Consider the following 15,481-nt stretch of genomic DNA (forward strand, 5'->3'; position numbering starts at 1 on the left):
AGTCATGCTTAGAATACTGTTTTAATATTTTTAGTTGGTTCCAAACAGAGTTTTCAAAAACTGGTCTATATTTCTGAAAAAATAATTTACAAATGCAAGCAGGGATGATATTTTCATACAAAATAGATTATCTTCTGAGAAGATGATAAAATCATGGTGCTTTATGCATAATCCAGCTAGCTGGTCTTACTGAGTAGCTGAAATTGCTTTTCATTTGCTGCTACCAAAAGCAGAAGTCCTGTTTTCCTTGCTTCTTGTGACATAACACATGCCCCTTTTTTCCTCCAAATGTGGCATTGGGCCTTATGAGCTGCTGCAATCACCAAGAGGATGGATGTGAGTTAATGAGTTAGTGATTCTTGGAGCAGGAGCAAGGCAGATCTATTTGATAAGCTCACTCTTCTCGTGAAACCCTGCTGTGTAGCTCTGTGGGCATGTTAAGGTGACATTAAACTTGTGATGCTGCTGAAACCTTTCTGAACCTACTGTTCTTTCCTCTCACACCCACAGATTCTTAATGCGGCAACAAGCGTTTGTGTAGCCAAGTGATGGCTAGATTGGGAAAATAATTGGGATGAGAAGTAATTGAGTGTTTTTCTTTTGTTTTTGTGGGTCACTGCACAGGATGTTGGTGCAGACACAACCAGGGCAGGACCAGCACTTTGGTGTAGTCATACTGTAGAACCACAGCATCAGTGTTTGTATGGTAGGAGTTAATTTCTGTAAGGCTGTTAAGGACTGAAGAGCATGCTGTGAATGACTAAAAGTGTAATTTCTGATAGATTTTCAGCATTTCATCTGTGATCTATTATTTCAGTGTCTCATTAGTTTGATTGTCATAATATTAACAGTTTCCTAAATGGATACTTCCACAAGCTTATGAATATTCTCATTAATTTATTTTTATATCATAGTTGACTCATTTATGCAAGTCACATCTTCCTTTGAGCAATATTTTTTTATTTTTGGTGGTGGTGATGATGACACATTGAGAAGTTGGAATTTGGAGGACTTTTTTCATTTCTAACACTAAGTCTGTTTTTGGGAAGCCTTCTAATGATACTTTTATACCTTTTATTTTTTTAGACAGAATTTCTTTGATCACTAAAGATGAAGCAGAGGGAAGTTCTGTGACTAGTGAAGAAGCTGAAAAGGTATCATTTTTTAATGAGCATCTATTTATGTAGAGCCCTTGCTGTGGAACAGAAAATTCTTTATGATGTGTATAAATCTTTAGGTGAATGAAATAGGATCCTTATGAAGGAAGAATATTGTCATTTTGCTAAAGAATTAATAATGCCCCATTCCAGAGCAAAAATAATTCCCTAGCATGTACCACAGTATTATAGTTTAATTAGTCTTTAGAAAGTAGCATGTATTGACATCATTATCTGAAAATATTCTCTCTGAAGAACAGGAATTCCAGGAGTTCAGTTTAATGGAACAGCAATAAATTTTATATGCAAGATTGCTATTTGAACTTTGTATAAAGAGCTGTGATCTCGTTGTTAACATGCTAGTTCAAAAATCAGGGTACTTTTTTGGTCTAAAAGCTTTGCTAACTCTAGCAATATAAAGCTGTCATAACTTGTTTTCATGATATATGCAGTGATAGCAGTAATTTCTACTTTATTGAGGTCTTGTGGATTGGACATCATAGATTATGCTAATATTATTGGTCGTCATATTGGCTCCTTTCAGAAGAAGAAATTTGGGGTATTTGCAGATATTCTTCCTACAGGAATAAAGCACTTCAGTAACTGCAGTGATGAATGAAGGATGCTACAGTTACAAAGGAGTGAATTATAAAAGACAGAATAGTGCCTGTTTGAAAGAAGATATAATTCAGGCTTGCTGTCAAAAAATTGTGTTTGCATAGAGAGGATAAGACGGGCATTTTTGTATCAGGTTACTACTTGCCATATGACTTTGAAGAGTTTAAAAGAAGGAAGGTGTCTGTATTTTACAGACTCCTCAAGGTAAATGTAGGTAAAATCCCTCTACTTTGCAAAGAAGCAGCTTTTCTAGAAGATGCCATATTGATTTTTACAACTTCTGGGCCTTACAATAGCAATAACAAGAAGGGGGTTGATGTAGGTTCTCCGTGAGTGAATTAATGAGTAGGTATGAAGTTCTATTTCAGAAGATGTTTTTTAATCTGTAACAATTTTTCTCAAGGCAAAGAAGACAAATGAAAATCTAAACAAGCTCCTAAGAGCCCTGAATCTAAACTCATGTACAGAGTGCAAATGACAGAGTGACTTTTTGTTGTACACATGAAGGACCTACTGGTTGTTTCTTGTCATGCATAACTGTATAGAACAATCTTTTGTTCTTTAAAACCAGCAATTTTAAAGAATATCAGGTTTTGTTATATATTCTGAGTGCTATGAATTTACTTTGAAACTTCACAAGACCATTTGTTTCTTGAACTTCACTTTTTAGTCTGAAGCAGTCGTTGCTGTTCAAAATGTGATAAAGCTGCATGAAATAGCCTCTATTCCTTAAGGAAATCTCTACTACCCATAAAGACCTTACAGCGCACAGATATCTGAACTATGATCTTATGGTGGCTAAGAAATACTGTGTCTGCATAGGAATGCAGCAGAAATTATGAAGAGTAGAAAGGAGCAGAGTTAGAGTTGTCAAGCTAAGCTGGAACAAAACATTGTAGACTGACTTTAGAAGGACTTCTGTTTTTAACATCATCCTGCAGTCAGCCAAGTGTTGCAATAAAGGAAGAATTTTGTGATTGATTGAAGGTCTTGTGACAGCCATATCTTCCCTTTAAAGTAAGGGAATAACAAAGACTGCGTAGAATCAGCTCTGGGCTGATGAGAGTGCAAGAGTTCGCTAATGTGATGGATAACCTTGCATTTCGGAATAAATGGCTTGCATCCCTCTGCTTAACTAGGCTGTTGGCAGTCCCAGTTATTTACTAGATAACCTCCCCACTCTCCAGAGCCAAAACCAGAACCCTTAAGGAACTGTCATTTTCTGTCAAGGGTTTGTATGACTTTTTACATGTGAAACTGGAAGACTCTGTGTTGTTGGAATAAGATCTAGAGAGAATGAAATTTTGTCTTCAGTTTATGAAGCTGATATAAAATCTAGTCTTGGTCCAGTTAAACTGTGCTGCAAGTTTCCTGTGGTGTGTGAAGGCAGCATTTTCCTAGATCTATAGCATATTACTGAAAAGGTTCAGTTGTTCTCTATAATGAAGGCGATACCCTCCATTAAAGGGTTATACTGGATCTTTTAAAATATCACATGCAAGATTCAATTTTTCTTCACCTCTGTAATAGGTTATATGCTCATAATTTCAAGTTTGTAGATCCAGGGATTCGCTGTCAGTGTGGTCTTGTGTGACACAGAAGCCGTGAAGCCTTTTCTCTTATGTGAAGGTCACTATCTGGTAGTTTTTTCAGGACTGTGTTGGATATAAGGTTCATAGAATTATTCTTTGAAGGGGTAAGAAAAACTTTAAGGGCTGTTTATTAGAGAGGTAACGTAAAAAATTCTTTTTTTTTTTTTTTTTTGGTTGAGCTAGGCTATGCATGCATATTTTCCTTTCTTCCTATCATTGAGAAAAATGGTTCTGTGTAGACTTTTTTTTTTACCCTGTAATAGTAGTACACTCTTTTTAGAGTGTAAGGATAAGTTAAAAAAAGCAGCAATGTCTAGTGCTTTTGGTGATTAATTTGGGGAAGATAATGGATTTCAGCACAACCAGTACATGTAATTTGTTTTTGCGTTAATGCAAACCAGATTTTGTTTTAAAAAAAAAAAGTTTTGAATGTATAGAATTGAATGCAAACTTCAGGTTACAAATTTTCATCCTACATTTCTTTAGCTTTTGACTTTCTTTACCTAATTTAGTGCTAGAAAGCTAATTCTGAAATCTTCAAAAATGTGCTACTTTTGGAAATATCATTTGACTCTTAACTGTGTAAAATGAAATTTGGTTTGGCACAAAATGCCTTTTAGAGCTGACAATGTCATTAGCTTTTAGTTTCATAATACGTGCTTGGTATTACTACTAGATTGAGAACTTTTCCAGCAAAAAAGATAGACAAGCATGCAACATCTTAAAATTTTAATTTGATCCATTCCTGTTAGTGCAGCTACAAAATTTGTAAGATAAGATGAAGTTAACATTAAAACATGAGTGGTGTCTGTGCAGCAAGTTTTCTGCAGTGCTCTAGGTTATTGCTCTTCAGGATGTAGAAAGGTTTTGACCTTTGGCTAATGAGGCAACTAGGCAGATATTGTCTACATCCATCATCTTTGGTGTTAACCAAATGCAATATATTTGCTTCACATCTTATTCTATGTTATCTTTGGTTCTTTCCTACAACATTAATTTATTGATATTCTACCTAGCAGAGGGAGCTGGAGAGAATCTCTTTTCCAGTGATCCAAATTGTGAACTCAGATATTAAAACATGAGATCACATCTTGATATGGTGGGAGAATGCAGCAGGCACCTTCTCGGTGTTTTACCCCCTGTCTAAAGCTGACACTGTTCTAGAGCAGGATCAGAACTGTTTAAGTAAAATAACATTTAAGCTTTTTACAGTCCAAGTACGTTGTCTTGGAGATGAATGGCACTGATAGGGATCCCATGGCCTTTTACATGATCTCCATGTCTGTAGAAGTCCTCAGATAAACAGTAATTTGCTTTCAAAATGCGTTGTTTCCACAAAAAAGAAAAAATGTTACCTAAACTAAAAACCGATATTCATAGCCTGTTTAATATCATTATTTACTAATTTCTGTCCTGCTAAAGAGACTGTAACAAAAACTTGTAGACAACTGGACACTTTTCAGGAGTCATGTATTTGTATTTTTTCTACTATTATAGCTAAATTACTATTTTTTTCACTGTTAGGTTAAAATAAAAATAATTTGTAGGTGGTTGTACTCCAGATACTGTCTGTATGTATGTTTGATTTCAGTAGTTACAGTAACTAAGCAAGTTAGCTTTATCTTCTGTTTATTGATGCTGTGCTTTAAATGAAGGGCATATGGTGTGTTTGTATCAGCAGCTACTGCAAAAGAATTTTACATAATGACTGTTCTATTTTTAAAGACCAGCATTCGAGCCATCTTGTGTGTTTGAGAGTTTTTTATAATCATATCTTTGTTCATCTATTAAATGTTCATTGAATTAAGTGAAAAGCTTCTACTGAGTTCCACACAGAACTAGATTGTCATATTTAAGATCTTTACTAAACAAGGTGTTAGTCAACTTACATATGTATTAATACTAATAGGGACTTTTTTTTTGTCCCTGTCCTCTGGCGGCTTGTAGCTACACATGATATTACCTTTAAAATTACCTTTTTAAGAACATAAAAATGGCCATAGTCTGAACAAAATTTCCATCTAGCCCATGACTCCAGCCACTGACATCTCAAGTAATTCCTCTACTTGAGGCTGTTTCTTTGGACTTCAAAGTAGTTCTCTTCTATGAACTTTCCCCATCTCCTCTGAGACTAATTACTGATATTTGCGGCATCCTTACTAAGTGGCATTCTGCAGCTTAACTGTGCATTGTCTGAGGAACCACATTCTTTGTCATTTTTTTAACAATCTGCTGTAAAATCATTTAAAAGCAAGACTTAGGAAATTCCCTGTATTTTTGTGTGGTTTTGGAGGGTGGAAACCAGGATGGACTTATTGATGATTCTTCATTACAGGCAGATTAGTTTTGATATGCGAAGGACGAGTTCTGTTCATTTAACATTGAGTCAGAGTTTCGTCAGTATAATGTAAGAAATACTGTATTTTCAGTTCTTGGCTCCGAAAGAGAAGAAAAATGAACCTCTGCCTGCTACGGATGAAGGTGGTGATGTTGATGACTTGGTGAGTACAATAAAGACATGATATGGTTGTAGAATTCAGTTGTAGCTGAAAGTTGCAGTAAGGAAGAGCTTCTTAAAGCAGTAGATCATGTGTCTTAGAAAACACCTAAGGAACCGAGACAGAAAAGAGCCATGTGAAATGACTTGTTTAGTATTGTAAAACACAACCAGATGTGTAATTTGGTGATGGCAAATAGAATGCTGTGTAGTCACATGGGTGTTTACAAAGATTAGTCCTGTCCTCTTGTGTATTTCAAAGAGCCAATGAGGCTGCGTGTTTGATAACAGATTATTATAATTTACTATAATAGCAATAGCATTTAACAAAGCTTGTAGATCTAGAACAGCTATTTATGTGGGTTGAAACCTAAAAGTCATTTAAAAATAAAAGATGCTTTAATCTTCTCAATTAACCTTCTTTTTTACTAACTTGCTTAAATTCAAGGATTTCAAGAGGTTTTTTTAATAAACATTTTAGCCATTTCTTTACAGGCTGTGTCATTACAAATCTGTCTCTGAAACTTAAATTGATGGTGTAGGCAGTTCTAATGAAGTTTCAATAGCAGGCATATTTTTACTTTTGGACTGCACTTTTTTTTTTTAAGTCTCCAAATTGCACATATGATTATGCAAAGATGTGATTGAAGGTTTGTTTTTGTACTTTATAACGATTTAGTATTAAGTTCCATGTGGTCCACTTATGCTGGATTTCTTATTTCTTTCGTTGGAATCCTTATAAGGATTTCTGAACTTGCTTTATTTTCTAAGCACTAAACACAAGAAATTACTTGAATTCAATAACTTTTCATCTAAATCTGTTGCTTCTGTTTGCAGCTGGACATGATGTGACTGCAAGATACATTTGGATTGAATAAGCCAAGCTATGGAAGAGATCTCCCTGTAAGATAGCACACAAATAGGATGCTAATGAGAAGACTGTATATCCATCTTTATTTTTTCAAATGAGAGCAGAAGTCCAAGACATTTTCAGTTGGTATACATGTCATCTGACCTTTTAAAACTAGAACAGAGGATTGATATTGTTAAGGGGTCTCTCTTTTTTTCTTTAGCACAGCGAACCTAGTTCAACCATGGAACTGCTTCTAGTTAAACACCACTAAATTTAATGAGAGCCTGTGTTTGTGCCTGAAATTCTTGTTATATTCCCTGAGAAGGAAGACAGAAATGCCACAATGAGGTTACCAGGTAATACAGAATCTTTAGTGGATGTAACTCCATAGCATTATTGTTGCAGGAAGAGAAAGGTTGTATTTTCATGCTTTTTCCCTGCAGAGAGAAAAAAAAAGAAAAGGGGGGGGGGGGGGGGGGAAAAAAAAAAATCTAGGCCAGGGATTCACAAAGTTATGGTTTGAAATGACCAGCAGAAGCTAAAACATACAACAAAGCCAAGTGTACTTATATTGCGACGCTGTACACAAATCAACAATTGCGGTCATCTTTCTGTGCTCCAAGTTCTCTTTCATGTCAGGTCAACAGCAGAGTTAAATATGCTCAAAATTATTATTTTTTTAAAATACTTTTACCTGTGATTACTGTAGTACTCCTGGTGCTGAAAGGATAAAAGACTCCGTTAAATGCCTATTTAATACAATGCTGGTAATGCAGAGCAGAGAAATACATGAGAGCTGTACACTGACACTTGTGATAGATAACTGATGATAGTTAGTTAACATTTGTAACCGAAATGGTGCACTATCTACACAAAGCAATCCAAAGTTGTCAAATACTGCTTAGAAAGAGATACTCAAATTTGATTTACAGATCTGAAGAGAAACTAATGACAGCTTCACAGATGCTTGTTACAGCTAGATTAATTCCTTTAAAAGCTGTTCTTTTGTTATTGTGAATGTACAAATATACTGTGCAAAGTCGTAGTAGTATCATTAAAAAAAAATCATGAGCTAAATTAAAAGATGTTTTGGAATATCCGCCCTTTATACTGAACAGCTCCTGTGTGTGAAACAGCAGTTGCTTTTCCCCACATCTCCCTACACAGAGACCTGCTCTCTCCTTTCTTTTGTCTTGAATGAGTTCATGCAGACTTTGAAGAGATCTCTCAAGTGCAGAAGGTGGGCAGTAGGTAACATTTCCAGGCCTTTAGATCATTTGTGTCATGCAAAGTTATTTTTTCTGAATTGTAAATAAGAAATTGTTGGTAACTCCATGGTTTTGGCCATCTATTTTTAGGCTGATTTATGGAGTCTAACACTGGTGTGTTTTTTTTTTGTAAATTTTCTTAGTTTGATTAATAAAATACTTAATGGATTGCTTTTGTTTTCTTTGTAACCATGTTCGCTAAAGTCAAATGATTAACTACCTGTGCAGTACCTAGGTGGGACTACTGAAAAGCCCTTTTCCAAGCATACAGTGAAAACACCGAACATTGAAAGCCTTCCACAGAAGTTGACTGTAATTACTTTTTCTATATTTTACAAACATGAAACTTCGCAACACCCCAATAAAATAGTTTTTATTATTTTGCAGAGATAAGTCTTGGTCAGGACCAGACAAGACATAGAATTACTTTGCAAATCAAAATAAGGATTGCAGCTTTCAATTTCTTCTGAACTACTTTCTTCTGAACTACATTTTTAGAATGTATTGTTTCTGTCAAGCAATAAACATTTAGGAGTGCGCAGAGTATTTAATGTCTTCTCAATGCCTGTAAAGCACATTTAGGCTCAGTATAGTAACTGAGTTGATAGGACTGAAGAGGGCAATGGGAATTTGAATTGTAGTTAAATTAAGTGAAAGTGAATTCTCAGAAGGCAAGCAAAATATGTTTAATTCTGCCCAGCCTTCCAGGCATCAGTCATCAGAAGCTTGTGATATGCATTAGTGAGAGTTTATCAGATAACAACCTGATGTTATACTTGTTCTGTGCCAAAAGATCAGCTTTCAACTGAAAAAGAGTGGAAGAGATCTTTCACTCAGTCTACGCTCACATTTTCAGTTATGAATTCTGACATAGTTACTTACCATTTTACACTGAAGATGCTCATTCTGAATTGCAATACTGACCAGTCTTCAAAACTTCAAAAGCAATAGAGCTGTTAGTCATCCACTTCAAAACCAAACATGCAGAAAACACCATGCAAATCTCTTGCAAGCAGTTGTAATGTTGCCTGTCCTGTACTTCATAGCTGTAGGAATTATCAAGGCGTCTTTCTAAAAAAGAGATAATGGCTATGACTTATGTTTTATGTTATTGAATTATGTTTTTCTTGGAAGAAGTACTTCTGGAAGGTTCTTCTAGTAATAATAATACGGGACAACAACCTTGGTTAGCTTTTTTTTTTTTTCCAAAAGATCAAAGCTTGTGATTGTGTTGTTTGTGTCTTTGTTATCTACCACTCTGATATTACTTTAACTTAATGGACAGTATCAGTCAGCTTCGACAGAGCGGCAGTGATTTCAGTATTATATAACTAAAAAAGGTTTTATGGGAGTTAATGCTCTGAAGAGGTGGAAGGGAAAGGAATGAAATTCTCAGCCTTATTCCCTGTTTGGCTGGCCTTACAGCTGAGAGTATCATCTAGCAGGCTAATCATCACATTGCATCAGCAGTATCATGTGTTGCCTACTCTGCAGGTCCTATCCTCCTTCTTTTCCCCAGTTAGATGAGGAACTTGAACTAGAAAAGATATTTTGCAGGGTGGACTTTGGGAAGTGGAAAGTATTCAGAGGTATTAAACCAGGAGGTGTAATGAGTATGGGAGGAAGCTGGGGGTGCAGCATGGAACTGTGAATACAGAAAGGACAACAGAGTGTTTTGGGGAGCCACAGAGGCAGAGCGAGGTTCTTCCAGTAGCAGTGTAGGAGGAATGGGACATGAATCTGTTAGCAACCAGGCTTATATTAGTTCTGCTGTTAATAAAACAGGTTGCTCTCTCACTGAGGAGTGGGGTCTGCTGACTCTCTAATGCACTTCTCAAGTCTCGCTTCCTTTATTCAATGCTCAGAAATCCATTTTGTGCTCACAGACTGTTGTGAAAATTTCACACACAAAAAAAAGTATGAAACATGCTATCAAAGCACCTCCGATGGGAGGAGATCCTGTACTACTGCACTGTGGTCACTTAGTTGCAGGGGTAGATTTTCTTCTTGATGACTTCTGTGATGCTTTGTTTTTGATAGAATGGTCTCTTTGGTGTTGGGGCGGAATTTTTGGAATTAGGTAATTAGGAAGGAAATTCACAGTTGTCTGTGGGAGACTGGAGAAGTTACTCAGGCTGTGAATTCTTTAGCCAAGGCCCATCTTTACATTCTGCAATCTAGATCCTGCTTTTTCCTGAGACTGCGGGACTATTGCAAGTCAGATGATATAATGGGCTTAGTTGGGTTGGGGATGTTTGGAAAGAGGAAGACTTTGGGGTGGTATTTTCTTAAGCTGACAAATATATCAGTGAATATTCCCATTGTGCCTATAAGCAATGTGGGGTTTTAGATTTTTTTTTCCCTAAAAGAAGTAAGCAGTTAACTTCAGCTGTTTGTGTGTGGCAGAGGAAAACTCATTTCCACCAAGCTTTCAGCTTTGTTTCCTTTTCACTTTATTCTTCATTTCTTCTTCTCTTGGTACCACTGAAGCATAAGGCATGGAATGCAGTGTGCAGCAACATGAACCAGAATAAATATCAGTCATAGAAAATCTCCAAGTTCATCCTGCTTTTGAGATTCAGGTTAAAAAGATGATTAAAATACCCAAATTCCCAGCACTGGGAGGGGACTGTAGGGTCCCATCTAGGCCTGTGTTTCTAAATTCTTTGAAGAACTACTGCCTAGAAAAGAAGGGTTGTCTTTGTAAGCCCCACCAATGGTAAGGTGTTGGTTACTGAAGACACTGACTTCTACAAGAGGTTGCTTGTCCTTTTAGATGGTGTTTATGTATGTAGTGTTTCTGTGCACTGTTTGAAAGACAGAATTGTCCCTCGGGTGAGCTAAATGTCCTGCCAAGCAGCTTTGGGAGAAGCTCTGTATCAGCTTAGGCTCTTTTTTTTTTTTTTTTTTTTTTGTATCTATTGAACCTGAAACTTCAGAGGAGTAGAAGACAATATAATAAGAAAAGTAAAGAAAACAAAAATAGCTGAAATTTTCTTTTGTAATACTGTCATAGTCACATACGAAGAACTAAAATACATGTATTAAGAAGTCAAAGCATTGTTTTTTAACCTGTTACCCTTCACAAAAGATGAACAAATTCTGAACTCCACATAAAAATTTGGCATAGAGGCAGAGGTACTCTGTCCTTACTGTACAAGGAACTTAGAGACCATTTGAATATATGTTAGGTTAAAGTTTAACCATATTCAGAGAATCATCTAGGTTGGAGGAGACCTCCAAGATCACCTAGTCCAACCTCTGACCTAACACTAACAAATCCTCCAGTAAACCATATCACTAAGCTGTTTTTCCATGTAGCAAGCTTTAAGTTGAAAAATTAGTTCTCTGCCCTGCCCTCACCCCCATGTTTTACTGTTTTTGAATAGAACTTATATTTATGAAAATAAGAGAACTAAACAAGGGCTAGAAAACCTGGCCTTTTCTCTAGTTTTTACAGACCAGACGTAATTTCAGTGCATCTTTGAGCTGAGTGTCTTAAAATAGTCCCTTCACTCATCTGACCTTTTCAGCATATACTTACAGTGCTTCAGTGATTTAAGTTGGACAGAAATTAATCTGCTGCTTCTTCCCAGTAACTTTGCGAAGCCAATGGAACTAAGACAGTGAAATGAATCCTATTCCTTCTGTGCCTCACCATACAATTCTCAGCTTTTGACTGTCAAGAGTATCTCCTTTACCAGCAGCCTAGAGTACTCACAGAAGAGCTGTCAGAAAGAACCTCCTTTTTTTTTTTCCTGTGGTATGTTGCTCAAGGTAGAGATGAGCCGAGCTTGGCTCCATGCTCAGAGGCACACTGACAAACAAGTAGCTTTACAAAACAAAAGGAATAGCTCCATGCCTAGTAGCTTAAACACGTGCTCTACTTGAATAAGAGAATCTGCTTTTTGCTGTTACCAAATCAGAAATTATTTCACAGCACTGAAATGTTCTTAAATTAGGTCATACGTACATTTGCTGGGGGTACTAATTCTTAAGACTGCTGTGTATACTCCAACTCAGCTGTATGAACTCATATAATGGAAAGTTTTGGAAGACTGTGATGGAATTGGTAGGTTGACCATAGAAATACATTTGATGTTGTTTTCAATGTATCAAACCAAAGGATTTTTTCTTCTTATTTTTACTCAGTTCTAATCCTGTCTCACGCTTTCTTCCTATTCTGATGGGCAGTAATAGCTAGTAATAACTGTCATTTCCTCTTCCTTCAGAAGGGAGTGAATGTTGCAGCTTTCAAGATATAACAGAAAGCAGAAATACCTCCAGTGTGGACTATAGCTAGAAACATTTTCTATCTGCTGTCTGAGACAACACATAAAGGGAGCACAAACCCCGGAGGAGACCAACTGTGATGCAGATACTTTTGCCTGAAGCGTGTGGATCAGAAATAATGCTAGGTAAAATAAGGTAAAGTAGCTGTAAGCACCTGATTGTTGGGAGTTTTAAGTAGGTTGGATGTGTGAGAATTCCTTTGCCAGCTTGCTAATGCAGGTAGTCAAATGATAAATACTCTCTCCCTATGGAGTAAGGTACACCCACAGTGCAAAGAAATAGCATATAGACCTCTGCACTATGGTGGTTTTTCCCAAGAATTACAACAGCTTTATCAGAATGCTTAGGCACCCTTTTCTTAGGGAAAAAGAGGGGAAAAGGTTTTTTAATTTGGTCCCGAGCAGGCCAGTATGGAAAGCCCTAATCTGAATGCATGAGTTGACCAAAAGCTTTTCCCTCTCGTTCCTTAACGCTGTGTGTGAATCCTATGTGAATTTTATCTTTTAGTCCTTAGCCTTCCAAAATTCTCATGGAGTGACACTTCTCTGCCTACAGAGGATAAAAAGTGGCTCAGCAAAGCTGAGATGGAAAATTACATGACCCTCTTTGTCAGTGATTTGGGATGTAGGTTATTCACCCTACTGTACACTCACAATGAGTCCTTTAGTACTCTTTGTCAAATTTTAATGGATATTCCCTATTTGGTAGTCCCTTCTGTATACTGTAAACCTACCTGACTGACTTGGATCTTGGGACAAGCAGAACCACAGTGGAAATGGTAATTGTGGTTTGGAGCGTCTCTGTTATGTGGGGTGTCCATCTTGAATTTTTTCCTTAGGGAGTGGTTTCCAGCTATTATCAAGTGTAATAATTCTATGTTTCAGCCAAGCCCCAAGGTTTAGAAGGCTGTTTTCTGTCCAGGAAAAATGTAACATAAGCAATATTGATGCATCTTTTAGCAAATTGTGCTGGGTAGTGTAAAAATTTATGTATCACTAGAGTCTCACCTTGGATCAACATTCTGATTCTCTAGAAGCTAGGCTTGCTGCTTCACTTCATTTTCTTGTTGGAGGTTTTATCAAAGATAACAACCAGTGTTTTAAAGAAGTCTATTAAGACATATCAAAATGGATGATTTACAGCTCAGTGAGATTTGGTGGTCAGGCTTCTTGGAAGATAAAGAAGGTACTCTGCACAGGGCATGTTCTGTAACAGGCGTAATCTTTGAGTGATGTCGGCAATACTCAATCAGCCTGCAGGTTGAAGAATCAGAGAAACAGTTTATGTGTCCATTAGCTTTAGTAAAAACAAAACAAAACAAAAAAACAATTGCTTCATAGGAAGGCATGACAGCTACTCTTCTGGTTAACTCTTGGAGGACAGCAACAGCAGGATAACTGCCAAAGACCCATCTGGGGCCACTTATTCAACCAATCTGCCTCTTCACTATCTTTCCTTTTCAAATGGGGAAGTTGATTACTCATGCTGTCTTGTAGAGAAGGTAGTTGAAAGAGTTCTGAGAGACTTGGGTTGAATAAAGACTTCATATAGCAAGGACATGGGAGTGCAAAAGGTTAGTGGAGAAAGAGTTGGGGGGGAAGGAAATAAAGACAAAAAGCAAGTTATCGTGGTGCTCCCTGGGAGATGAGGAGAACACGATCATTAGTCTTGAGAAGTGGAGCAGAGGGAATTCCAGTAAGTGTCTCGCAGGCAGCAGGAATATATGAGAGGCAGACATTAAACAGACAAGACCAAGGTATTACTGAGAAATAACAATCCGTTATTTCCCTTAATGACTTTGAAAAGCAAGGAGAGGAAACAGATTAGGTTTCAAAGCTTATTATGAGAAAGGATAGGCTTTCTATATCTCTTTCACAATCCAGAAAGAGCTGTTTTACACAATGAACATCTACTTAGTCTTCTCCCGGACACACACTGACCTATTTAAAAATGCAAATAGTTACAAAGTTCCCTTCAGGCAGTGACAAAATCATTGTAGAAGGAATAGAGTTAACCCAGAAAGACGATGTAATGTAATTGGGTTGTAGCTTGTCCAGGAGAGATTTCTCTGCAATCCTCAGAAGATGGGAGTGATAGAGGCTTTTAACATTTGAATGACACTCAGCTCTAGGTTTACCCATGAGATTGTGTATAATCCCGATTAACCCAATGCTGATGATGCCTCAGATATCAGAACTGCTGTGCGATGGAGGATATGTGAAAGAACAAATGTGAAGAGAGAAAAGCATGCAGGAATGACCATTTCCTACAACAAGTCTCTGTAACTTGAAAGACAAGAGGAGTGATGCATACCCACGGAGACCACTGGAACCAAGGGAACCGAATCATTGCATATATGATAATGGAGTGAGTGTGTGCTGCAAGCAGGACCAACTTCACCTTATGGACAGCTGTAAATTCTTTGTGGGAGGATTGCTTTGCAAAACCATGTTCTCTATGGAAAAGCTGTACACAGTTCCAGAGATTTTCTGTGGGGTAAAGAAAATTATTGCACTCTACAGGTACCTGAAGGGAGGCTGTAGCGAGGTGGGGGTTGGTCTATTCTCCCACGTGCCTGGTGACAGGACGAGGGGGAATGGGCTAAAGTTGCGCCAGGGGAGGTTTAGGTTGGATATCAGGAAGAAGTTCTTTACTGAACGGGTTGTTAGTCACCGGAATAGGCTGCCCAGGGAAGTGGTTGAGTCACCATCCCTGGAGGTCTTTAAAAGACGTTTCGATGTAGAGCTTAGGGATATGGTTTAGTGGAGGACTTGTTAGTGTTAGGTCAGAGGTTGGACTCGGTGATCTTGGAGGTCTCTTCCAACCTAGACTATTCTGTGATTCTGTGAAAATTAAAAAGCAGGTTCCAGCTACATGAAAAAGCCTATGTTGGGTCCTCAAAGGTAATCGTCTCTTTCTCTTAAGTTTAACTGCTGAAGTTTTTGTGAAGGAATTCAATGTGATGAGATCTGGTCTTTAGGTTTCCAGTATGCATTCCTAAAAATGACTCTAGGCCAGACTGTGAATGGTTCCAGACTGGTATGAAAACCATGGAAGCAGTGGAATGGAAGAAAATAAGCAATTGTGATTCTCTTGCTAGCTTCTTTCTTGCTAGCTTACATAGCGTTGTCTTCCCAGAGGAGAAGACTGAGAAAGATACAAAGGCATTATCACCAGCTACGCCCAGAATTTGCAGTCCAATT

The 15,481-nt window shown here is 37.4% G+C and overlaps 1 protein-coding gene across 3 annotated transcripts in view; it reads left to right on the forward strand.

Moving 5' to 3' along the window:
• The window catches only part of XRCC5 (X-ray repair cross complementing 5), a 48,181-nt gene extending 40,027 nt beyond the window's left edge, over window positions 1-8,154 (forward strand). For all 3 annotated transcript variants that reach the window (XM_035332140.1, XM_035332138.1, XM_035332139.1), the window contains exons 19-21: window positions 1,087-1,154; window positions 5,797-5,868; window positions 6,702-8,154. In XM_035332140.1, coding sequence (XP_035188031.1) covers window positions 1,087-1,154; window positions 5,797-5,868; window positions 6,702-6,716 — 155 coding nt within the window. In that variant the 3' untranslated portion in view covers window positions 6,717-8,154. The remainder of the gene's footprint in view (window positions 1-1,086; window positions 1,155-5,796; window positions 5,869-6,701) is intronic.
• The last annotated feature ends 7,327 nt before the right edge of the window (window positions 8,155-15,481 follow it).

This window comes from Oxyura jamaicensis, chromosome 7, assembly GCF_011077185.1.
Source record: "Oxyura jamaicensis isolate SHBP4307 breed ruddy duck chromosome 7, BPBGC_Ojam_1.0, whole genome shotgun sequence".
NCBI lineage: Eukaryota > Metazoa > Chordata > Aves > Anseriformes > Anatidae > Oxyura > Oxyura jamaicensis.